This window comes from Oncorhynchus gorbuscha, linkage group LG18, assembly GCF_021184085.1.
Source record: "Oncorhynchus gorbuscha isolate QuinsamMale2020 ecotype Even-year linkage group LG18, OgorEven_v1.0, whole genome shotgun sequence".
Classification (NCBI taxonomy): Eukaryota; Metazoa; Chordata; class Actinopteri; order Salmoniformes; family Salmonidae; genus Oncorhynchus; species Oncorhynchus gorbuscha.
The window spans coordinates 13163626-13182693 of record NC_060190.1 but is presented as its reverse complement, the minus strand read 5'-3'; the positions used below and the strand labels follow the sequence as shown (position 1 = coordinate 13182693).

At 43.5% G+C, this 19068-nt stretch overlaps 2 protein-coding genes across 2 annotated transcripts; one reads left to right on the top strand and one right to left on the bottom strand.

Moving 5' to 3' along the window:
• Positions 1-249: 249 nt before the first annotated feature.
• Positions 250-5527, bottom strand: LOC124003225. Its single transcript, XM_046311314.1, has 11 exons — positions 5513-5527; positions 5236-5355; positions 4747-4942; positions 4586-4639; positions 4307-4478; positions 4169-4205; positions 2618-4055; positions 2152-2244; positions 1009-1990; positions 726-837; positions 250-460 (listed from the first exon to the last, which is right to left on the bottom strand). Exons 1-9 carry the CDS (start codon positions 5525-5527, stop codon positions 1434-1436), a joined length of 2682 nt encoding a protein of 893 aa, XP_046167270.1. The 3' UTR covers positions 250-460; positions 726-837; positions 1009-1433.
• A 3890-nt stretch (positions 5528-9417) lies between these two features.
• On the top strand, positions 9418-16310 carry LOC124003435 (ATP-dependent RNA helicase DDX39A-like). Its single transcript, XM_046311695.1, is given in 10 exon segments — positions 9418-9551; positions 10605-10813; positions 11533-11660; positions 12085-12192; positions 12194-12362; positions 13105-13223; positions 14109-14240; positions 14558-14667; positions 15319-15611; positions 16071-16310. Coding segments are annotated over 9 exon segments (1284 nt in total). The 5' UTR covers positions 9418-9551; position 10605; the 3' UTR covers positions 16088-16310.
• Positions 16311-19068: the final 2758 nt, after the last annotated feature.

Genomic DNA, 19068 nt, shown 5'->3' with positions numbered 1-19068 from the left:
CAATGTTCCTAGGTCGTCATTGAAAATAAGAATTTGTTCTAAACTAACTTGCCTAGTTAAATAAAGGTAAAAATAATGACTGACAAAGTGAATCTACTCATAACAATGATACTGTAGACAGTACACAGCAAATTGACCTTACGAATCTATAGCATGCAGGTGTGTCTGTAAAAAAAAGTAAAGAAGATCAAAATAGCTGAAAGTTGTGTTTATTAAATTAAATGGGGGGGGTAATAAAAATGAGTTGTGAATAGGGGGGGTTGTCTCCCTCTTCTGGTGGCACTGATGTTTTTTTAGAAAGTGGGTTGGGGGAGGTGGTATCAGGGTTTCCCAAACTCGTCTCTGCACAGTTACTTTTTGCATCTTTTTTTGCAGGGGAAGCAAAATATTCTTGCCAGGGCAGCTGTGATCCGTGGGAAGAGAGCCTGTTTTTTCTTCGGCTCATCTGCAGCCACAGTACCTGAACAGGTGACATAGAACAGGGCATGAAATCAGGGTCGTGTTCATTCAGGCACAGAGTAGCAAAATGTTTTGAAACAGAAAACAAAAAACAATAATTTGTTATTGGCAAGTTCAAGAAAGTTCCTCCCTGTTTTAGTCTGTTCTCTTCCATTTAGTGGCTAATGAATAAGACCCTGATAACTTCATCATAGTCTCCCGTCCTTACATTACAATAGTGTGCTGAAGACAGACGCACATGTTGACTGACAGAAATGAGGACTTACTATCATTGCCAAGTGGAGACACCTTGTTCTTCTTCTGGTCCTTATTATTTATTCGGCTCTTCTTTCCTGACTTCCTCACTTCTTCCTTCATAGCCTCTTCCTTCTCCTTCTCCTTCGTAGAGAGAGAAACAGATTTGAGTTGATGCCTCACAATCAAACAGCCCAAATAACTAAACAATCTACTGGTTCTTGTCTGTCTCACATGTGTGGAGGTGATGTCCTCGAGGTCTGTGAAGAGGGCACAGCTGTTGGGCTCGGAGCTCTCAGAAATGTAGCTAATTACCTGGGACTTGGCAGAGATGGCTGAGCTTACAATGGTCTTCTCCAAACCAGTGCTGTCATCAGCCATCTCCTCTAGGTCCTCTTCAAGGGATTCCCTCCGGGCCAGGAGCTCCTCGGTGAGGGTGACGTCACTCCTTGAGGAGGTTGAGGAGTGTGACCTCCCGCTAGCACGGCTCCTCCTGGCTCCAAAATGGCCGCCGGAACTCCAGTCCTCGGAATAGTCATCTATGACTTGTGTGATGGTGTCCGCCATGCACCTGATGGCTGCCTCACCACCAGAGCGCGCGGCACGCAGTTGAGCCCGGTTGGAGTCCGAACGCAGGGACAATCTTCTAGCTGCAGTCTTCACGATGGCCTTCACCGCATCCTCCCCAATGAATTGGATGCTCTCCTCCAGGCCAAAGACAACAGAGATGTCAGCATACTTCAGGGCATGCTGGACTCCAGAAAGAGATCCTTCATCAGCCTGAAGGGGTCATTGGCCCTCCTTGTCTGGGGGGACTCTGAGGCCTCCAGTCGGCACATGATGCCGTGGAGGATAAACTTCAGGGTCTGGGGGCTCATGACGGTGGCCCAGGGAGTGCTGCAACTGACGGTGTCCTCCTCGATAAGGACCTTGCCTGGTAGGAGGGAGGGAATCTTCTCAAGGGCCTTGGTGGGCATCAGGGAGCTGTCACTCACATCGGACACCTCAGCTTCTCCCACCTCTTCTTCCAGGGTCTGGGAAGGAGCTGCCAGTGCTGCATGGGTGGTCGTCATAGAGTTGTCCTTCACGGAGAAGCTGGGCACTACCTCTTCTTCATCCAGGCAGGGTCTGGGCAGAAAAACGTCCAGAGTCTGGGCAGGAGCTGCCCATGCTGCCTGGGTTGAGGTGGAGGGTTTAGGGTATGAGACAGTCATGGCACTCACAAGCACCTCTTCGTCCTTGGGTGAAGAGGGACACGGAGAGTCAGGGAACCTTTCCCTGGCACCGGAATCCAATCCTAAGAAAATACACTCATATTCTGAAATGGTTCAAAGCCACATTCATGTATAACACTATGCAGTATCTAGCACATTTACTATAATGGTAATACACAGGTTATTACACAGGTTATTACATTGTTATTACTGGTCATATGGGTAAAACAGGTTATAAGTGTACCTTTCTGGATGATGAGCCTGGCCTTGCAATCGTCGTTGCAGGTACTGTTCAGGATGTCTCCCACCCTGGTGGTCAGGACCTGGCAGACGGCCCCTGGTCAAATCAACATTTATTTAATACAGGGGTGTCAAACTCATTCCATGGGGGGGCGAGTGTCTGCGGGTCTTAGTTTTTTCCTTTCAATTAAGACCTAGACAACCAGGTGAGAGGAGTTTCCAACTAATTAGTGACCTTAATTCATCAATCAAGGGTGGAGTGAAAACCTGCAGAAACCCGGCCTTCTATAGAATGAGTTTGACATTTGATTCAAAGTAATACTTCACACATAAAATGTCTCCAAACACTGTATAGAAAAATAAGAAAAAAAGAGGAGAGAAAATGAAAATACCATTACTGACAATAAGAGAAAAGAAAGAAGGGGAATGTGTGTGTGCAAAAGACAGTAAAAAACAACATAATAACTAACCTAGTGCCTCCTTGTTGTCATCTGAGAGGGAGAGGGAGCTGGAGGACTGGAAGGTCAGGAAGCTGCCCTTCTCCAACAGAGCGGCCCACCTCCCACGGGACTCTGTCCCTTCCTCCTCCCCATGCCCACTTGACCAGGTGGAGTCGCTGTCCCACAATTCCTCCTCGCTGGATGTGGGGGTGTTCCCCCAGCCGTCCCTATACATCCAGTTAAAGTTGTCATTCCACATAATGTCTCTACCTGGTGGGGTGGTCGGCAGACCCAAGAAGTTCTCCAGCAGATTCTTAATGGCCCGTTGGATGAACATGTACAGCACGTCTGTGAAGAATTCATTGGAGAGCCTACGGTTGGCAGCCAGGTCTTTCAGGATGGGCTCGGACCTGCTCTGGCGGGCCATTGGCCTCCTGCCCATACCAGTGTCCAGAAGCATCTGATACACCTTGCAGATGAGCTCCTTCCCAAAGTAGTGGACCTTCCCCCTGAAGATCATGTTGACCAGCTTCCATGAGGACAGGATCTGACCCAGGGACTCCACTGTCGGGGTTGACTTCATGTCCATGATGTCATTCAGTGAAACATCATCCTCACTGCTGAACTCCTGGTGTAGTTCCCGGTCAGTGTCGGAGTGTGCCAGATGAACAATAACATCAAAGATGTTACTGGCTGTGACTCCTGCCTCTCTGTGGCCGGGAGTGGGAGTGGTGGTCTGCCTACTTCTTCTGCCGCCATGCCCAGACTGGGGAATGCTGGGAGTGCTGGCAGTCTGGGTCTCGTCCATCTCCCCAGCAGGGCTGCTGGTCTCCCCAACTTCCCCTGGCCTCTCCCCAAACAGGGCAAAGACAGGGAGGGACCCCTCGCTAAGGACTTTATGGACGTCACTTCCCTTGGGACTCCTCACTGACCCCAGTTCTCCCAACTCTGGCATGTTGGATCTGCTCGATCCCTGTGACGACCCAGGCCGACTCCCATTCTGGCTGTTGTTGCCTCTTCCAGACCTCATGTGGTGGATCCGTCTGGCGGCCTCCTGGGCACTCTCACAGGCATCCCTGAACAGCTCTGAGAAGATGCTGGAGAGCTTCTCTTCTGTCAGAGTAATACCTGGATGGGTGTTCTCCAGGTCATCCTCACCAGAAGAGAAGAGGTCCTCCTGGGCCCTTTTCAGGATGTTACTCACAGACAGATCTGTTATGCCCTGAAGCTCCTTGTCGGTCTCAGAAGGGGGAGTGGGCGGCTGCCCGCCCAGGAGCCTTCCCTTCGGCTCAGAACCCCGGTGGTGGAACTTTTCAGAGACGATCTGGAGCACACCTGACCCCCAGCGGGACGAGTCTGACGACTCTGGTCTGGAGGTCCTGTGCAGAGCCATCACTGGGAGGAACACCTCACTGGAGACACACACCACCCACTCGATGATTTCGTCCAGGTCGCCTATTGTCACGTTCTTAGAAAGACAAACAAAAAACAACAATCTGACAGCTAGTAGTTTTTATGTTACAAGATAGTTGTTTCCAATGATCATTCCACCCTTGAAAGCAGAAAAAATGTGGGACTTACCATTTGTTTGAGGAACTTCCTGATAAGCTTTCTCTGACTGGAAAACAAACAAACACCAGGAATCATTGGCAACTTAAACTAGTGTTTACATAGATTATATTTTTTTCTGCACATATAGAGGTTCACAGCAGGACTCACGGGTGAGACTTCAGGAAGTTTGTTAGAGAGAACGCCTCAGGTGAAATTGGACAGGAGGCATCATCGCTCTTAGCCTCGGACGTGACATCACTCTTTGGGGTCAGGAGGTCATCATCAGATGGAGAGGAGATCATTATCTCCCCATCATTAGGTGTCAGGGGACCTGGGGTTTCTGAAACAGAAGACAATCAGAATTACCACCGAACAAGCTAGTGACCACAGTAAAGATTCTATTGAAGTTGTATAATCAGAAATAAACACTGTGTCACCAATACCCACCTGTTGTCTCCATTTTAGTAACTTTAGTGCCCTTCTTGATAGCTGGCAGGACACCTACAGAAAGAGGAGAGTCGTGGATAATAGTGGATCCTTCCACCATATATCCTTTTAGAATTGCATCAGAAAATCCAAGATTTTTGGAAGTGGAGATCAATACTCACTGTAACTGGTTGTTAGAGATAGAAGCGTTTGAGGCAGTGCCAACACACCAACTACTTGGCGGCTTACGTATATCACCTCTGAATTAGCTTCCCTAGACTTTTTAGCCTTGATAACCTCTCTGGCCTTCTTTTCTGCCTTTGGTATACTGGCCTCTCGGCTGGGCCTGGGGCCTTGTGGGGGCTTCGGCACAAGGTTCTGAGATATATAACAACAGTGGGGAAATCATATCACCATAGAAACCACCTATTTCACCATAGGCATGGTGGTACTAAGTGACATGTCACATAAGGGTTAACCTTAGAATTAGAATCAGAATTAAAATCACAATTCCAATACTATTAGTTCTAACTAGTAGGTGGTCCATGTATCTTAATGGTGTTATTATCTCGTTGTAAACTGGTTTTCAACCCATCATATTACTAGATTACAACCAACTGGTCTCCGTTACAACCAGATGTTTTGCATCAGAACTAAAAGCTGTTTCTTACATTTAGAGGGCTGTCCTTGGGGCAGTCTCCCAAGGCTGGCAGCCTTACTCCATCATGGCCAGCGGAAATGGCGTCTGTCTGGAGCACCTGCTCTCCAGCGCTAGCTTGGAGGGTCCCAGCCTGGGGTACAGGATCATAAGGAAATACATTTAACTTAAGCCCTCCATTATTACGCCCGCTTCTCCAACCATAAATCATAACCTTAGAATTACAATCAGAACTCAAATCAGAATTCCAATACTATTAAATAATAATAAATAATAATATTAGTTCTAACTAGTAGGTGGTCCATGTGTCTTAATGGTGTTATTATCTCGTTGTAAACTGGTTTTCAACCCGTCATATTACTAGATTACAACCAACTGGTCTCTGTTACAACCAGACGTTTTGCATCAGAACTAAAAGCTGTTTCTTACATTTAGAGGGCTGTCCTTGGGGCAGTCTCCCAGGGCTGGCAGCCTTACTCCATCATGGCCAGTGGAAATGACGTCTGTCTGGAGCACCTGCTCTCCAGCGCTAGCTTGGAGGGTCCCAGCCTGGGGTACAGGATCATAAGGAAATACATTTAACTTAAGCCCTCCATTATTACGCCCGCTTCTCCAACTATAAATCATAACCTTAGAATTACAATCAGAACTAAAATCAGAATTCCAATACTATTAGTTCTAACTAGTAGGTGGTCCATGTGTCTTAATGGTGTTATTATCTCGTTGTAAACTGGTTTTCAACCCGTCATATTACTAGATTACAACCAACACTGGTCTCTGTTACAACCAGACGTTTTGCATCAGAACTAAAAGCTGTTTCTTACATTTAGAGGGCTGTCCTTGGGGCAGTCTCCCAGGGCTGGCAGCCTCCATCATGGCCAGCGGAAATGACGTCTGTCTGGAGCTTACTCCATCATGGCCAGTGGAAATGACGTCTGTCTGGAGCACCTGCTCTCCAGCGCTAGCTTGGAGGGTCCCAGCCTGGGGTACAGGATCATAAGGAAATACATTTAACTTAAGCCCTCCATTATTACGCCCGCTTCTCCAACTATAAATCATAACCTTAGAATTACAATCAGAACTAAAATCAGAATTCCAATACTATTAGTTCTAACTAGTAGGTGGTCCATGTGTCTTAATGGTGTTATTATCTCGTTGTAAACTGGTTTTCAACCCGTCATATTACTAGATTACAACCAACACTGGTCTCTGTTACAACCAGACGTTTTGCATCAGAACTAAAAGCTGTTTCTTACATTTAGAGGGCTGTCCTTGGGGCAGTCTCCCAGGGCTGGCAGCCTTACTCCATCATGGCCAGCGGAAATGACGTCTGTCTGGAGCACCTGCTCTCCAGAGCTAGCTTGGAGGGTCCCAGCCTGGGGTACAGGATCATAAGGAAATACATTTAACTTAAGCCCTCCATTATTACGCCCGCTTCTCCAACTATAAATCATAACCTTAGAATTACAATCAGAACTAAAATCAGAATTCCAATACTATTAGTTCTAACTAGTAGGTGGTCCATGTGTCTTAATGGTGTTATTATCTCGTTGTAAACTGGTTTTCAACCCGTCATATTACTAGATTACAACCAACACTGGTCTCTGTTACAACCAGACGTTTTGCATCAGAACTAAAAGCTGTTTCTTACATTTAGAGGGCTGTCCTTGGGGCAGTCTCCTAGGGCTGGCAGCCTTACTCCATCATGGCCAGCGGAAATGACGTCTGTCTGGAGCACCTGCTCTCCAGAGCTAGCTTGGAGGGTCCCAGCCTGGGGTACAGGATCATAAGGAAATACATTTAACTTAAGCCCTCCATTATTACGCCCGCTTCTCCAACTATAAATCATAACCTTAGAATTACAATCAGAAATAAAATCAGAATTCCAATACTATTAGTTCTAACTAGTAGGTGGTCCATGTGTCTTAATGGTGTTATTATCTCGTTGTAAACTGGTTTTCAACCCGTCATATTACTAGATTACAACCAACACTGGTCTCTGTTACAACCAGACGTTTTGCATCAGAACTAAAAGCTGTTTCTTACATTTAGAGGGCTGTCCTTGGGGCAGTCTCCCAGGGCTGGCAGCCTTACTCCATCATGGCCAGCGGAAATGACGTCTGTCTGGAGCACCTGCTCTCCAGCGCTAGCTTGGAGGGTCCCAGCCTGGGGTACAGGATCATAAGGAAATACATTTAACTTAAGCCCTGCATTATTACGCCCGCTTCTCCAACTATAAATCATAACCTTAGAATTACAATCAGAACTAAAATCAGAATTCCAATACTATTAGTTCTAACTAGTAGGTGGTCCATGTGTCTTAATGGTGTTATTATCTCGTTGTAAACTGGTTTTCAACCCGTCATATTACTAGATTACAACCAACACTGGTCTCTGTTACAACCAGACGTTTTGCATCAGAACTAAAAGCTGTTTCTTACATTTAGAGGGCTGTCCTTGGGGCAGTCTCCTAGGGCTGGCAGCCTTACTCCATCATGGCCAGCGGAAATTACGTCTGTCTGGAGCACCTGCTCTCCAGAGCTAGCTTGGAGGGTCCCAGCCTGGGGTACAGGATCATAAGGAAATACATTTAACTTATGCCCTCCATTACTATGCCCACTTTTCCAACTATAAATTATGTCAATCTGTTTTTACAGCATATAGGCTATACTACCAAGAAGATAGCCCCATTACATATCAAGAGAGAAAGCCCCAGAATTAACTAAAACATTTTTTAAATTACTTATGAGACTTACTTTTTGAATAATTCTTCTCAACCGTTTATGCTTTCTATCCATTGTGCTTTCAGACACCCTTCAGATTGGACCTGACATTTTTTATAAACAAATACATTTTAAAATACATTTCAATTGGATTTATTTTTACAAAATCTTGGCCCGTTTTACTGTACTCACAGAATGTCATCTTTGTCCACTCAAAGTGATTTATTTGAACATGAGGATGTCTCTCCTTTGTAAATCATCAACCCAACTGAGCCAGAAGTAGGCAGGCACTGAACCTTCTCTTGAGTGCGTTTACGTCATAGGCTCATATATTACGTCATGCCATTGTACCCGATTACGTCAACTACAATAACACAGAGCGACCACTCTGGGAAATGAATGCATCGTTTCTGATCACATACGAAATCTCTATAAAGTTTACAATGTAACCCAATTCACTTTGGTTCAGTGAGGTTTAATCGTATTTTATGGATAAATGTTGCCCTCTGTTGGCCATAACTGAAATAGTCAGGAATTAAAGTCGCGCCATCATTAGTCTGTTGCACACTCCCACTGTTGGACTTTTAACAGCTACGGTTAAAATAACATCTATTTAGTGTCAATAATATGGACCAAACAAATGATTATGGTCAAATAAATCTAATCATTGATGGGTTTGGTGAGGGAAGACAGATGTGGTAAACTGATATGATCAGGGCAGGCCCACATATTGCCAATTATGAATACATGTTTTATTAAGCCAACTCCCTATTTGTCCAAGATACTCATTACAGTCATGTCACACTTCTATCATAATTTATACAAACTGGATGAATGCAGGCTGTTGGTTTGTAAATGTTGTAAATAAAAATGTATATATGGTGTATATTATTATTAATTTTAATATTGTTTCATTCGCTTATCTTTTTGACCTGCACTGTTGGAGTTCAGATCTTAAGAATTTCACTGTACCCTGCAATTACATCTGCGACACTATGTATGTGACTAATAAATTAATCTAATCGATTCGAATCTAAATTCAGAAATCATTTCTTGGTGAGGAAACCTTGTCATACGTAGCTATAATTTACAGAAATCAGAAATGTTTACATTATTGCTGAATAAGGTTATCACAGTGTACTTGTTTCATAAACAGGGTAGCCTAGTAGCCTAGTGGTTAGAGTGTTGGACTAGGAACCGGACGGTTGCAAGTTCAAACCCCCGACTTGACAAGGTACTAATCTGTCGTTCTGCTCCTGAACAGGCAGTTAACTCACTGTTCCTAGGCCGTCATTGAAAATTAGAATTTGTTCTTAACTGACTTGCCTGGTAAAATAAATAAAAATAACAGTGTTGTCAAACAAGAAATTATGCCCACAATTTGCTGGTGAAATCCTGCCTTATTTGCTGTTGTTTTCAAGATCGACATTTGAATAGGCCAATCATGGTTCGTTTTCAGACCGGTTTGGGGAGATTGCCTTTAAAATTGACCAATAGTGTCCACGAATACACGAGCACAGTGCTTCCGGACGAAAGTACTTGAGGACTGCCCCTGTGAACCTAGCTAGCAGTGATAGTCGAAGCCGTTTTGAATTACCACCGGCAAGTAAGTGTATTTTAATTGCATAAGAAATGTGCAGTATTGAGTACATTTCAATATCACATGTATTGTAAAATGGAGACATCTATCTTTCCATAACGCTCATAAATAGCAATGTTCGACTATATTTATTGTTAATCTTTGCTAAAACCTTGTGCGATCTGGCTAACTAACACATTTAGCATTGCGGTCAAGCTAACGCTAGTACTAGCACGGTCATGTCCGTTAGCAGTTAACTTCTGCTAGCAGTGTGTCGCAGGTCGTTTCCGAGAATTACATTTTAGGTGAAGTTAGGCCCTAGAAATGTCTTGCTTGTTATTATTTTGAGTCAACGTTGTTTCAGAATCTCACCCTGCATTTGGAACCTATTATTGTCCTCTTTATATCACTTTTTTGTCAAAGTTTGAATGAGTGGAGGCGGCTGCCATTGTTTGAGGCTTGACTCCCTGTTCAACTTAATTGAATATGGCAACTGGTTAAGTACTGTAAACTGAGTTACTGGGTGGTCGCTGGTCCAATCATTGTTATTAGGTCAATTGTAATGATTGTGTCAAATGTAAACTTTGGTGGTGTGAATGCGGCCTGCTACTAGCATTATTAGCCGCTAGCCTAGCCGTTAGCTAGCTAATGCTGTGTAGGAATACACGTCAGACCAGCGTTTCCCAAACTCCGTCCTAGGGTCCCCAAGGGTTGCACGTTTTGGTTCTTGCGGTACCACTACACAGCTGATTCGAATAATGAACTCACCAAGCTTTGGTTATTTGAGTCAGATGTGTAATGCTAGGGGGGAACGTGCACCCCTTGGAGTCCCCAGGACCGAGTACGGGAAACTCTGTGCTAGACGGTGATGTTTCACTAGGATTCAATTCAGGAAGTGAAGTTACATTACATTATTACGATTTTTGTATCTAAGGTTAGAAGGTGAATAATTGTACATAAAGTATTGAATTGACATTACAATTAACCTTCTGAATTTACTGTTCATGCAGCCACCCCCCCCCCCCCAAACTAGTCTCCAGTCTTTCCTAGCTTCAACTAACGCAAGTACCCCTTCTCTAGAATGGCAGAGAATGACGTTGACAACGAGCTGTTGGACTATGAAGAGGATGAGGAGCCTCAGGTTGCCCCGGAGACCACCACACCTGCGGGCAAGAAGGAGGTAAAGGGCTCTTATGTCTCCATCCACAGCTCCGGTTTCCGAGACTTCCTGCTCAAACCAGAGCTGCTCCGCGCCATTGTCGACTGTGGCTTTGAACATCCCTCTGAAGGTGAGTCTCGCAGGCACTGCCCACCTTCAACCAAGGACTGTCTTTTACTTTGTCCATTCTGTCTGACTCAAATAGCACCCTATTCCTGACATAGTGTACTACTTTTGAGCAGGACCTATAGGACTTTGTTCAAAAGTAGTGCTCTATATTTGGTCCCTGGTTGAAAGTAATTCACTGAGTTATACATGTATTCCCCTTCAAAGATCACATCATACTTAAACTTATCATCTCTGTATACCTGTAGCAAGACCCACTGGTTGATGCTTATTTAAAAAACCCTCTTAGGCCTCACTCCACCCTATCTGAGATCTACTGCAGCCCTCATCCTCCACATACAACACCCGTTCTGCCAGTCACATTCTGTTAAATGTCCCCAAAGGTCACACATCCCTAGGTCTCTTCAGCAGCAAACACTCAAACTAGACAGTTTTATCTCAATCTCTTCATTCAAAGACTCAATCAGGGACACTTACTGACAGTTGTAGCTGCTTTGTGTGAAGTATTGTTGTCTCTACCTTTCTGTTTGTGCTGTTGTCTGTGCCCAATGTTTGTACCATGTTTTGTGCTGCTACCATGCTGTGTTGCTGCCTTGCTATGTTGTCTTAGGTCTCTCAATGTAGTTTTGTGTCACCGCCTTTTCGTTGGCCATCAATGTAAAGAAGAATTTCTTAACTGACTTGCCTAGTAAAATAAAAAATACTTGTGTTTCTATCTTTCAGTCCAACACGAGTGCATCCCACAGGCCATCCTGGGCATGGACATCCTGTGCCAGGCCAAGTCTGGTATGGGCAAGACTGCTGTGTTTGTACTGGCCACCCTGCAGCAGATTGAACCTGTGGACGGGCAGGTGAGTGTTTGAATAGTGAAATTCATCTTTACACTGTGGACGCAGCCATTGAATTGCGGTCACATTGAAGCCTAGTCCTCCTGGACTAAAAATAGCTTTTACTGGATAATCCATTGACTGCTTTTAAGTTTAGTATTAGGCTTAATATGTATCTGGGGAAACTTGCATAAAGTGTTAACTTCTTGTCGGCAACTTTTTATATATTTAACTAGGCAAGTCAGTTAGCAAATGCTTATTTATGATGCCAGCCTACCTCGGTCAAACCCTAATGTGCCACCCCATTGCAGTCTGAATTTGTTCTGTTTTTAATCTCACTGTTTTACACTACTTTTCTATCCTATTTGATAATCTTGTGGTTTTTTTTTGATGTTCAGAGAGCTCTGTATTAAACATCCTCCCCTTCCTACCTCTCTATGTCTACCAGGTGTCTGTGCTGGTGATGTGCCACACACGAGAGCTGGCCTTCCAGATCAGCAAAGAGTATGAACGCTTCTCCAAGTACATGCCCACTGTCAAGGCAGCCGTGTTCTTCGGGGGGCCTGTCCATCAAGAAGGACGAGGACGTGCTGAAGAAGAACTGCCCCCACATCGTGGTGGGTACGCCCGGCCGCATCCTGGCCCTCATCCGCAACAAGACCCTGAACCTGAAGAACGTGAAGCACTTTGTCCTGGATGAGTGTGACAAGATGCTGGAGCAGCTGGGTGAGTAGGACAGGGGGGATGATGCCAGATGTGTGAGAATGTGCGTGATGGGAGTAAGTTGAAACTTTAAAGATGAACAGTCAATTGAAAACGTGTTCAATGTACCTACTAGCGTACCACTTAGAATGCACTTGTAATACACTTTCATACTAAGTAGTAGTGTATCTTAGAACAGATTGTGATAGATCAAATCAAATCAAATTTTATTTGTCACATACACATGGTTAGCAGATGTTAATGCGAGTGTAGCGAAATGCTTGTGCTTCTAGTTCCGACAATGCAGTGATAACCAACAAGTAATCTAACTAACAATTCCAAAACTACAGTCTTATACACAGTGTAAGGGGATAAGGAACATGTACATAAGGATATATGAATGAGTGATGGTACAGAGCAGCATACAGTAGATGGTATCGAGTACAGTATATACATATGAGATGAGTGTGTAGACAAAGTAAACAAAGTGGCATAGTTAAAGTGGCTAGTGATACATGTGTTACATAAGGATGCAGTCGATGTTGTAGAGTACAGTATATACATATGTATATGAGATGAATAATGTAGGGTAAGTAACATTATATAAGGTAGCATTGTTTAAAGTGGCTAGATGGTGTGACTTAAGTAAGGATTTTGCCATATAGTAGGAAAGTGTATTTAAATTTTATTTTATATAGTACTCTGATTTCAGACTGAGTGGGCCGACTTTTTTTGTGACATTATTGTCCTATCGTCTCTCCCTCAGACATGAGGCGTGATGTTCAGGACATCTTCAGGCTCACACCCCACGAGAAGCAGTGCATGATGTTCAGTGCCACCCTAAGCAAAGAGATTCGCCCTGTCTGCCGCAAGTTCATGCAGGATGTAAGTTGGAAGGGGTTCCACAAGTTATGTACATGTTCTGAAACTTAAAGTAGCAGTTTTACACGCACATAAAGAGATTGGTTAATCTCCCTAAATTGCACTTTTAAAGAGTCATTCGGCAGTAGAAACATGAAGCATCTTCCTCGCCACGTTTCGGTAAAAAGCTGAGGTATTCGTCTGGAGAAATTTAACCACTCAAATTTGTAGAGCTATGGATGCAAGGACTGACCATCATTGACATCAGAATTATCATTTTGACCATGTTTTGAGGCAATATTTTTTTGCGTTTACTTTGTTTACCAATATTGGAGTGAAACAAGCTTATATTTTGGGTTCTGATGGGGTACAAAAGTTGAACTAAGCTCATGAGACATTTGTTATATTATTTTAATTTAAATGTCCAAAACTTGATATAGAAACTGCTGATTGTCCCTTTTTTTAAGGGATTTTTGCATATGGTTTAATAGTGATGTAAAAAGTACAAGTCAAGACCCTTTAAGTTTGCCTGCTCGTGACTGTCTGTCTCACAAGTGGCCATATCGGTGTGGCAGAGTGACTCTTAACCAGGATCTGGGGCTCTACCCCTGCTTCTGGACATTTTCGGGAGGAACAGTCCTTGCATTAAGGCTATAAGTTCCATCCAGCTCTAGTACTAATAATTGATGTTAACAATCACATTTCTAGTTCTTCATTCACCAACACAGAATGTGGTTTACTCAGGTATTCACTTAATGTAGCTAGGTTTATAGAACTGACGCAAAGAGTGACACTTTCCCCAAGCTAGTGTGTCCTAGTGAATCTAACTAAATGTTTTGTAATGAAAGTCCAGGTAGTCCCTCCCTGTGTTCTGTTTGGTGCTTAATGAATATCTCCGTCCTCCTGTAGCCCATGGAGGTGTTTGTGGACGATGAGACCAAGCTGACGCTGCACGGTCTGCAGCAGTACTACTGCAAGCTGAAGGATAGCGAAAAGAACCGAAAGCTCTTCGACCTGCTCGATGTGCTTGAGTTCAACCAGGTACGGACAAAATAAATGTTTTCAGATTTTTATGCTAAAATGTAATTATTATTATTTTTAAATCTTAGTGGGTTGAATGTATTTTGTCCATGGATTTAAAAGTTGTGTTTTAAATGCAATTGTACTTATTCAAGTGAACTCGGTCTATGCACTGACAAAGTTTCTGCCGGTGAGTTTTATGCCCTATGTTTTTTTGTCTTTGGAGTGTACATCTGTTTGACCAGGGTAAAGCCAGGGTGCCACATCAGATGCAGCATGGGTTTTGTGCCCCATGTTTGTCTTCGGTGTCTCACTGCCATTTTCTCCCCTGTCTGAAGGTGGTGATCTTTGTGAAGTCTGTGCAGCGTTGTGTGGCTCTGTCTCAGCTGCTGGTGGAGCAGAACTTCCCTGCAATCGCTATCCATAGGGGCATGGCCCAGGAGGAGAGGTGGGTTCTGATGGAGAGGGAAAAACTGGGATTGGGTCTTGGCTCTCATTGGGAAATTCTCATTTGGACCAGACTGTCCTCGCCGATTCCGCCCTCTCTTATCCGTAAACCGATAAGTGGTTGAGGAGTGTGAATTCGTTTGTAGGTAAACGGTGTCCTCGCCTCCTCCCGAGGAAGCACAAGTGTCCTTCCCTGAAGAGTTTTGACATCTACCCCTCTCCTTTTGAATCAGCTGCTTACTCTGATGAGAAGCATGCACATATTTAAAACGATAAGTAGCACAAAATGTCTAGCTGGATGTCTTTTTACTACTTTGCACATTTTAATTTGTGTTTCCACCCCTGTAAATGTCATTTTTTTCATGATGTGAATTGAGTCTAATTTCATACAAGCACATTTTCTCCTCTCCTCGGTGACTTTACTTTTTTTTTTTCAAAAGGAGGTGGAGAGGAGTTGAGCGATCTAATTGAGGATCTCATTTACATGCACATTTTGTATAATGGTCATGTAGCAAAAACTGTTATCCAGAGGGCCTGAACAATAACCTTCTCTCAGATTACATGTTTGTGGGTCACAGTTTCAGCGTACCCACAGGAGTGAAGCAGGAAGCATAATGCTTGTTCTACTTATTTTAAATCTGTGGATTCCTAGGCTTTCCCGGTACCAGCAGTTCAAGGACTTCCAGAGGCGTATCCTGGTAGCCACCAACCTGTTTGGCCGAGGGATGGACATTGAGCGTGTCAACATAGTCTTCAACTACGACATGCCTGAGGACTCCGACACCTACCTGCACAGAGTGGCCCGTGCTGGCAGGTTCGGGACGAAAGGTCTGGCCGTGACCTTTGTGTCTGACGAGACCGACGCCAAGACCCTGAACGATGTGCAGGACCGCTTCGAGGTCAACGTGGCAGAGCTCCCAGAAGAGATTGACATCTCCACCTACAGTAAGCTATATTCAACCAACTAGTCTAGCACTCCTTTGGATTTCATGTGCTACTGCAGTACTTTTTCATGTTTTGTCTTTACTATCACCCTATTCCCTATGTAGGGCACTACTTTTGATCAGAGTCACATAGGCTCTGGTCAGAAGTAGTGCACTGAATAGGATGCCATTTCAGATAACCATGTTTTCACTTCTCATTTATTCCTCTGGGTTTTGGAATTTCCTTCATTATTACTGTTTGCAATGCCAGTGCTGCTTGCAATTGTTCCTTCAATTGTGGCTGACACTTTAGAGCATTTGATTATTACCTAGTCATTCCAAGTATGTGTTCTGTGTAGTTATGCTGATGGGATCTATTTTATTTTGAGGTTATTTTTTTGGGCTCCCAGCATCTGCCAGTCATTTTATGTGGGTACACTGCTTGATGCTATAAACTAACCTCTCCCTCTTCTTGTTTCAGTTGAACAGTCCAGATGAAAATCACCCCCCTGACCAGTGAAGATGTGTGCATGCGTGCCCCTCTGTCCCTGTCTTTTTGGAGAGGGAGAATAAAAAATGTTTTTTATTTTTTAAGTAAGCATCACTTTTTATTTCATTTTATCCTCCCGAGGCTGTAGTTTTAATGTTATTTTCCCTGTTAATGGTTTTCTATTATTAGGTTAATAAAATAATTGAAATTAAAACTTTTTATACAATGTTATGTCACTGTATGGCTTCTTTTTTTCCTTACTAATGGTGTTGTAAATTTCTGGCAATTTCCAAAAATTAAGACCTCCCAGTTGGGTGATTCCCTGCATATTCCCTCCCTGAGAAAGTCAGCAGAATTGAACCATACTTAATAATTAGAGAGTAGTTGGATTTTCACATTGCAGTATATCATTGTTGAATAAAATGAGTCTGAAGACAAACCTAGATTAACACTATAGAATATCAGATTCAATTGTCAGTAAGTGGCGCTATGATCATACATTTAAACACTTTTTTTTTTTTACAAATATACACTTAACAAAAATATTGTAAACATGTAAAGTGTTGGTTTCATGAGCTGAAACAAGCTCCCAGAAATATTCCATACGTGCACAAAGCCTATTTCTCATTTTGTGCACAAATTGGTTTACATCCTCCTTTGCCAAGATACTCCATCTACCTGACAGGTGTGGCATATCAATAAGCTGATGAAACACAGCATTATTACACATGTGCACCTTGTGCTGGGGGACTAAAGGTGTGCTGTTTTGTCACACAATGCTGCAGATAAGTTGTAGGGAGTGTGCCATTGGCATGCCGGATGCAGGAAATGTCCACCAGAGTTGTTGCCAGCTAATTTAATTTCCCCACAGTAAACTACCAATGTCATTTTAGAGAATTTTGCAGTAGGTCCAACCGGCTTAACAACCGCAGAACACGTGGAGGTCTGGCATGGTTACACATCTGGCTTCTTCACCTGCAGGATCGTCTGAGACCAGCCACCTGGACAGCTGAAACTGGCGGTTTGCACGACTGAAGAATTTCTGTACAAATTGTTAGAAGCTCGGCTTCGTAACGGGCAAACGCTAAAGACTTGTCACCGGTTGAGCATGTTTGGGATGCTCTGGATCGACATGTACAACAGCGGGTTCTTGTTCCTGCCTAAATACAGCAACTTTACACATTCATTGAAGAGGAGTGGGACAACATTCCACTATCAACTGCCTGATCAACTCTCGGAAGGAGATGTGAGGCAAATGGTGTTCACACCAGATACCGACTAGTTTTCTTATCCACACCCTTCTTTTTTTAAGGTATCTGTGACCAACAGATGCATATCTGTATTCCCAGTCATGTGAAATCTATAGATTAGGGCCTAATGAATTTAAGTTGGCTGATTTCCTGAACTGTAATTCAGTAAAATCTTTGAAATTGTTGCACGTTGCGTTTATATTTTTGTTCAATATATAATAACTAGGAGCAACTATTCCTCTTTATTTCTATTTCCCTCTTTCTCTGCCCTTTCTCTATTCCCTCTCACTTTTCTTCACATTCATGCACAAACTTGTTTTATTTTCTATTTCAGAATACGGCTACTACATTTCCTCTCCTCAGTCTACCTATTTCAGAATGTTATTTAGATAATTAGTGGAATTAAATTGTAACATGTTTAAATCCTAATATGTAGGCAAATGTGTATTTTAAGTAATCTTACATGTAAAGGTTATAATATATGCTGGGCCATAAGTGCTGTGTTTTTGCGTGTTGGGTGAAGTTGCCTCTAGATGCTGATCTTGGGTCAGTTTTGAACTTTCCCCATAATGGCTACGGTTTGGATTTGGGGAGTTGAAACTGATTCTAGGTCTCTACCTAGGAAAATTTTAACCCCATAGCTTGTTTTCTTTGTGAAGTACTGTACTTTACGCCAGGCTGTCAGTAGCACCACATATAGGGGCGGAGCAGGAGATGTGGTGTATGCTACCTCCCCTTGAAAAAACAAGCTCTGTTACCACAGAACACCTGTCCTCCCTTTCTCCACTTCTCCCCCTCTATCCCTGTACGCCTCCTTTCTTCTCCCTCTCAGGCAAGCCTTCTCACACTCTTTTCTTCTCAGCCCAGTTCTTTGTCCATCGCTTCCATTGGTCTTCCTTGTTCTCTCCATTCTGCTCTCAGCCACTCACTCATTCTCTCCTGCACTGTCTTATCTGTATCAAGTTCTATGCTTTGTGTTCACCGTGTGACTGGCCTTAGAAACACAATATCAGCTGTTTCTCTCTTCCGTTGTGTCATAAGTGCACTCTATTCCCTACATAGTGGACTACTTTTGACCAAAATCCATAGAGCTCTGGTCAAAACTACTGAACTACATAGGGAATAGGGACCAATTTTGGATACACACATAGTATTGTGCTCCTCAATTTTTAATGTACTATATCTGTATTGTGTTCAACCTGTGTGACTAGCTTTAGAAACACAATATCAGCTATTTCTCTCTTCCGTTGTGTCATAATAGGCATCCCAAATGGGGATACATAGGGAATAGGGTGCCATTTGGGACAGACAGTCTTGTCCTCCTGTGGCCTATTTATCATATGGCTTCTGACAGACCTCAACAATTGTCAAACCATGAATAACCTCCAACTTGACTTGTTCTCAAATGGGCTGGTGCCTTAGTCTTTGAAAAAGCATGTTTAAAAAAAAATATGTCCCAGTCTGTCTCGTCCAGCTCAGTGATGTGGCAAAAACCTGTGGTCGCCGGTTAAATGGGTCTCTCAAATCCTGTACCCCTGGATTAAAATAGATGGGCCATGACTTCCGTCTCCAATGGTCACATTACCACTGGTGCATCCCAAATGGTACCCTATTCCTCTTATAGTGCACTACTTTTTTATCTGGGCCTACAGGGCTCTGGTCAAAAGCAGTGCACTATATAGGGAATAGCTTGGGATGCAGACAGCTTTTAAGCCCTACAGCAGTGTTTCCTGAGTGGT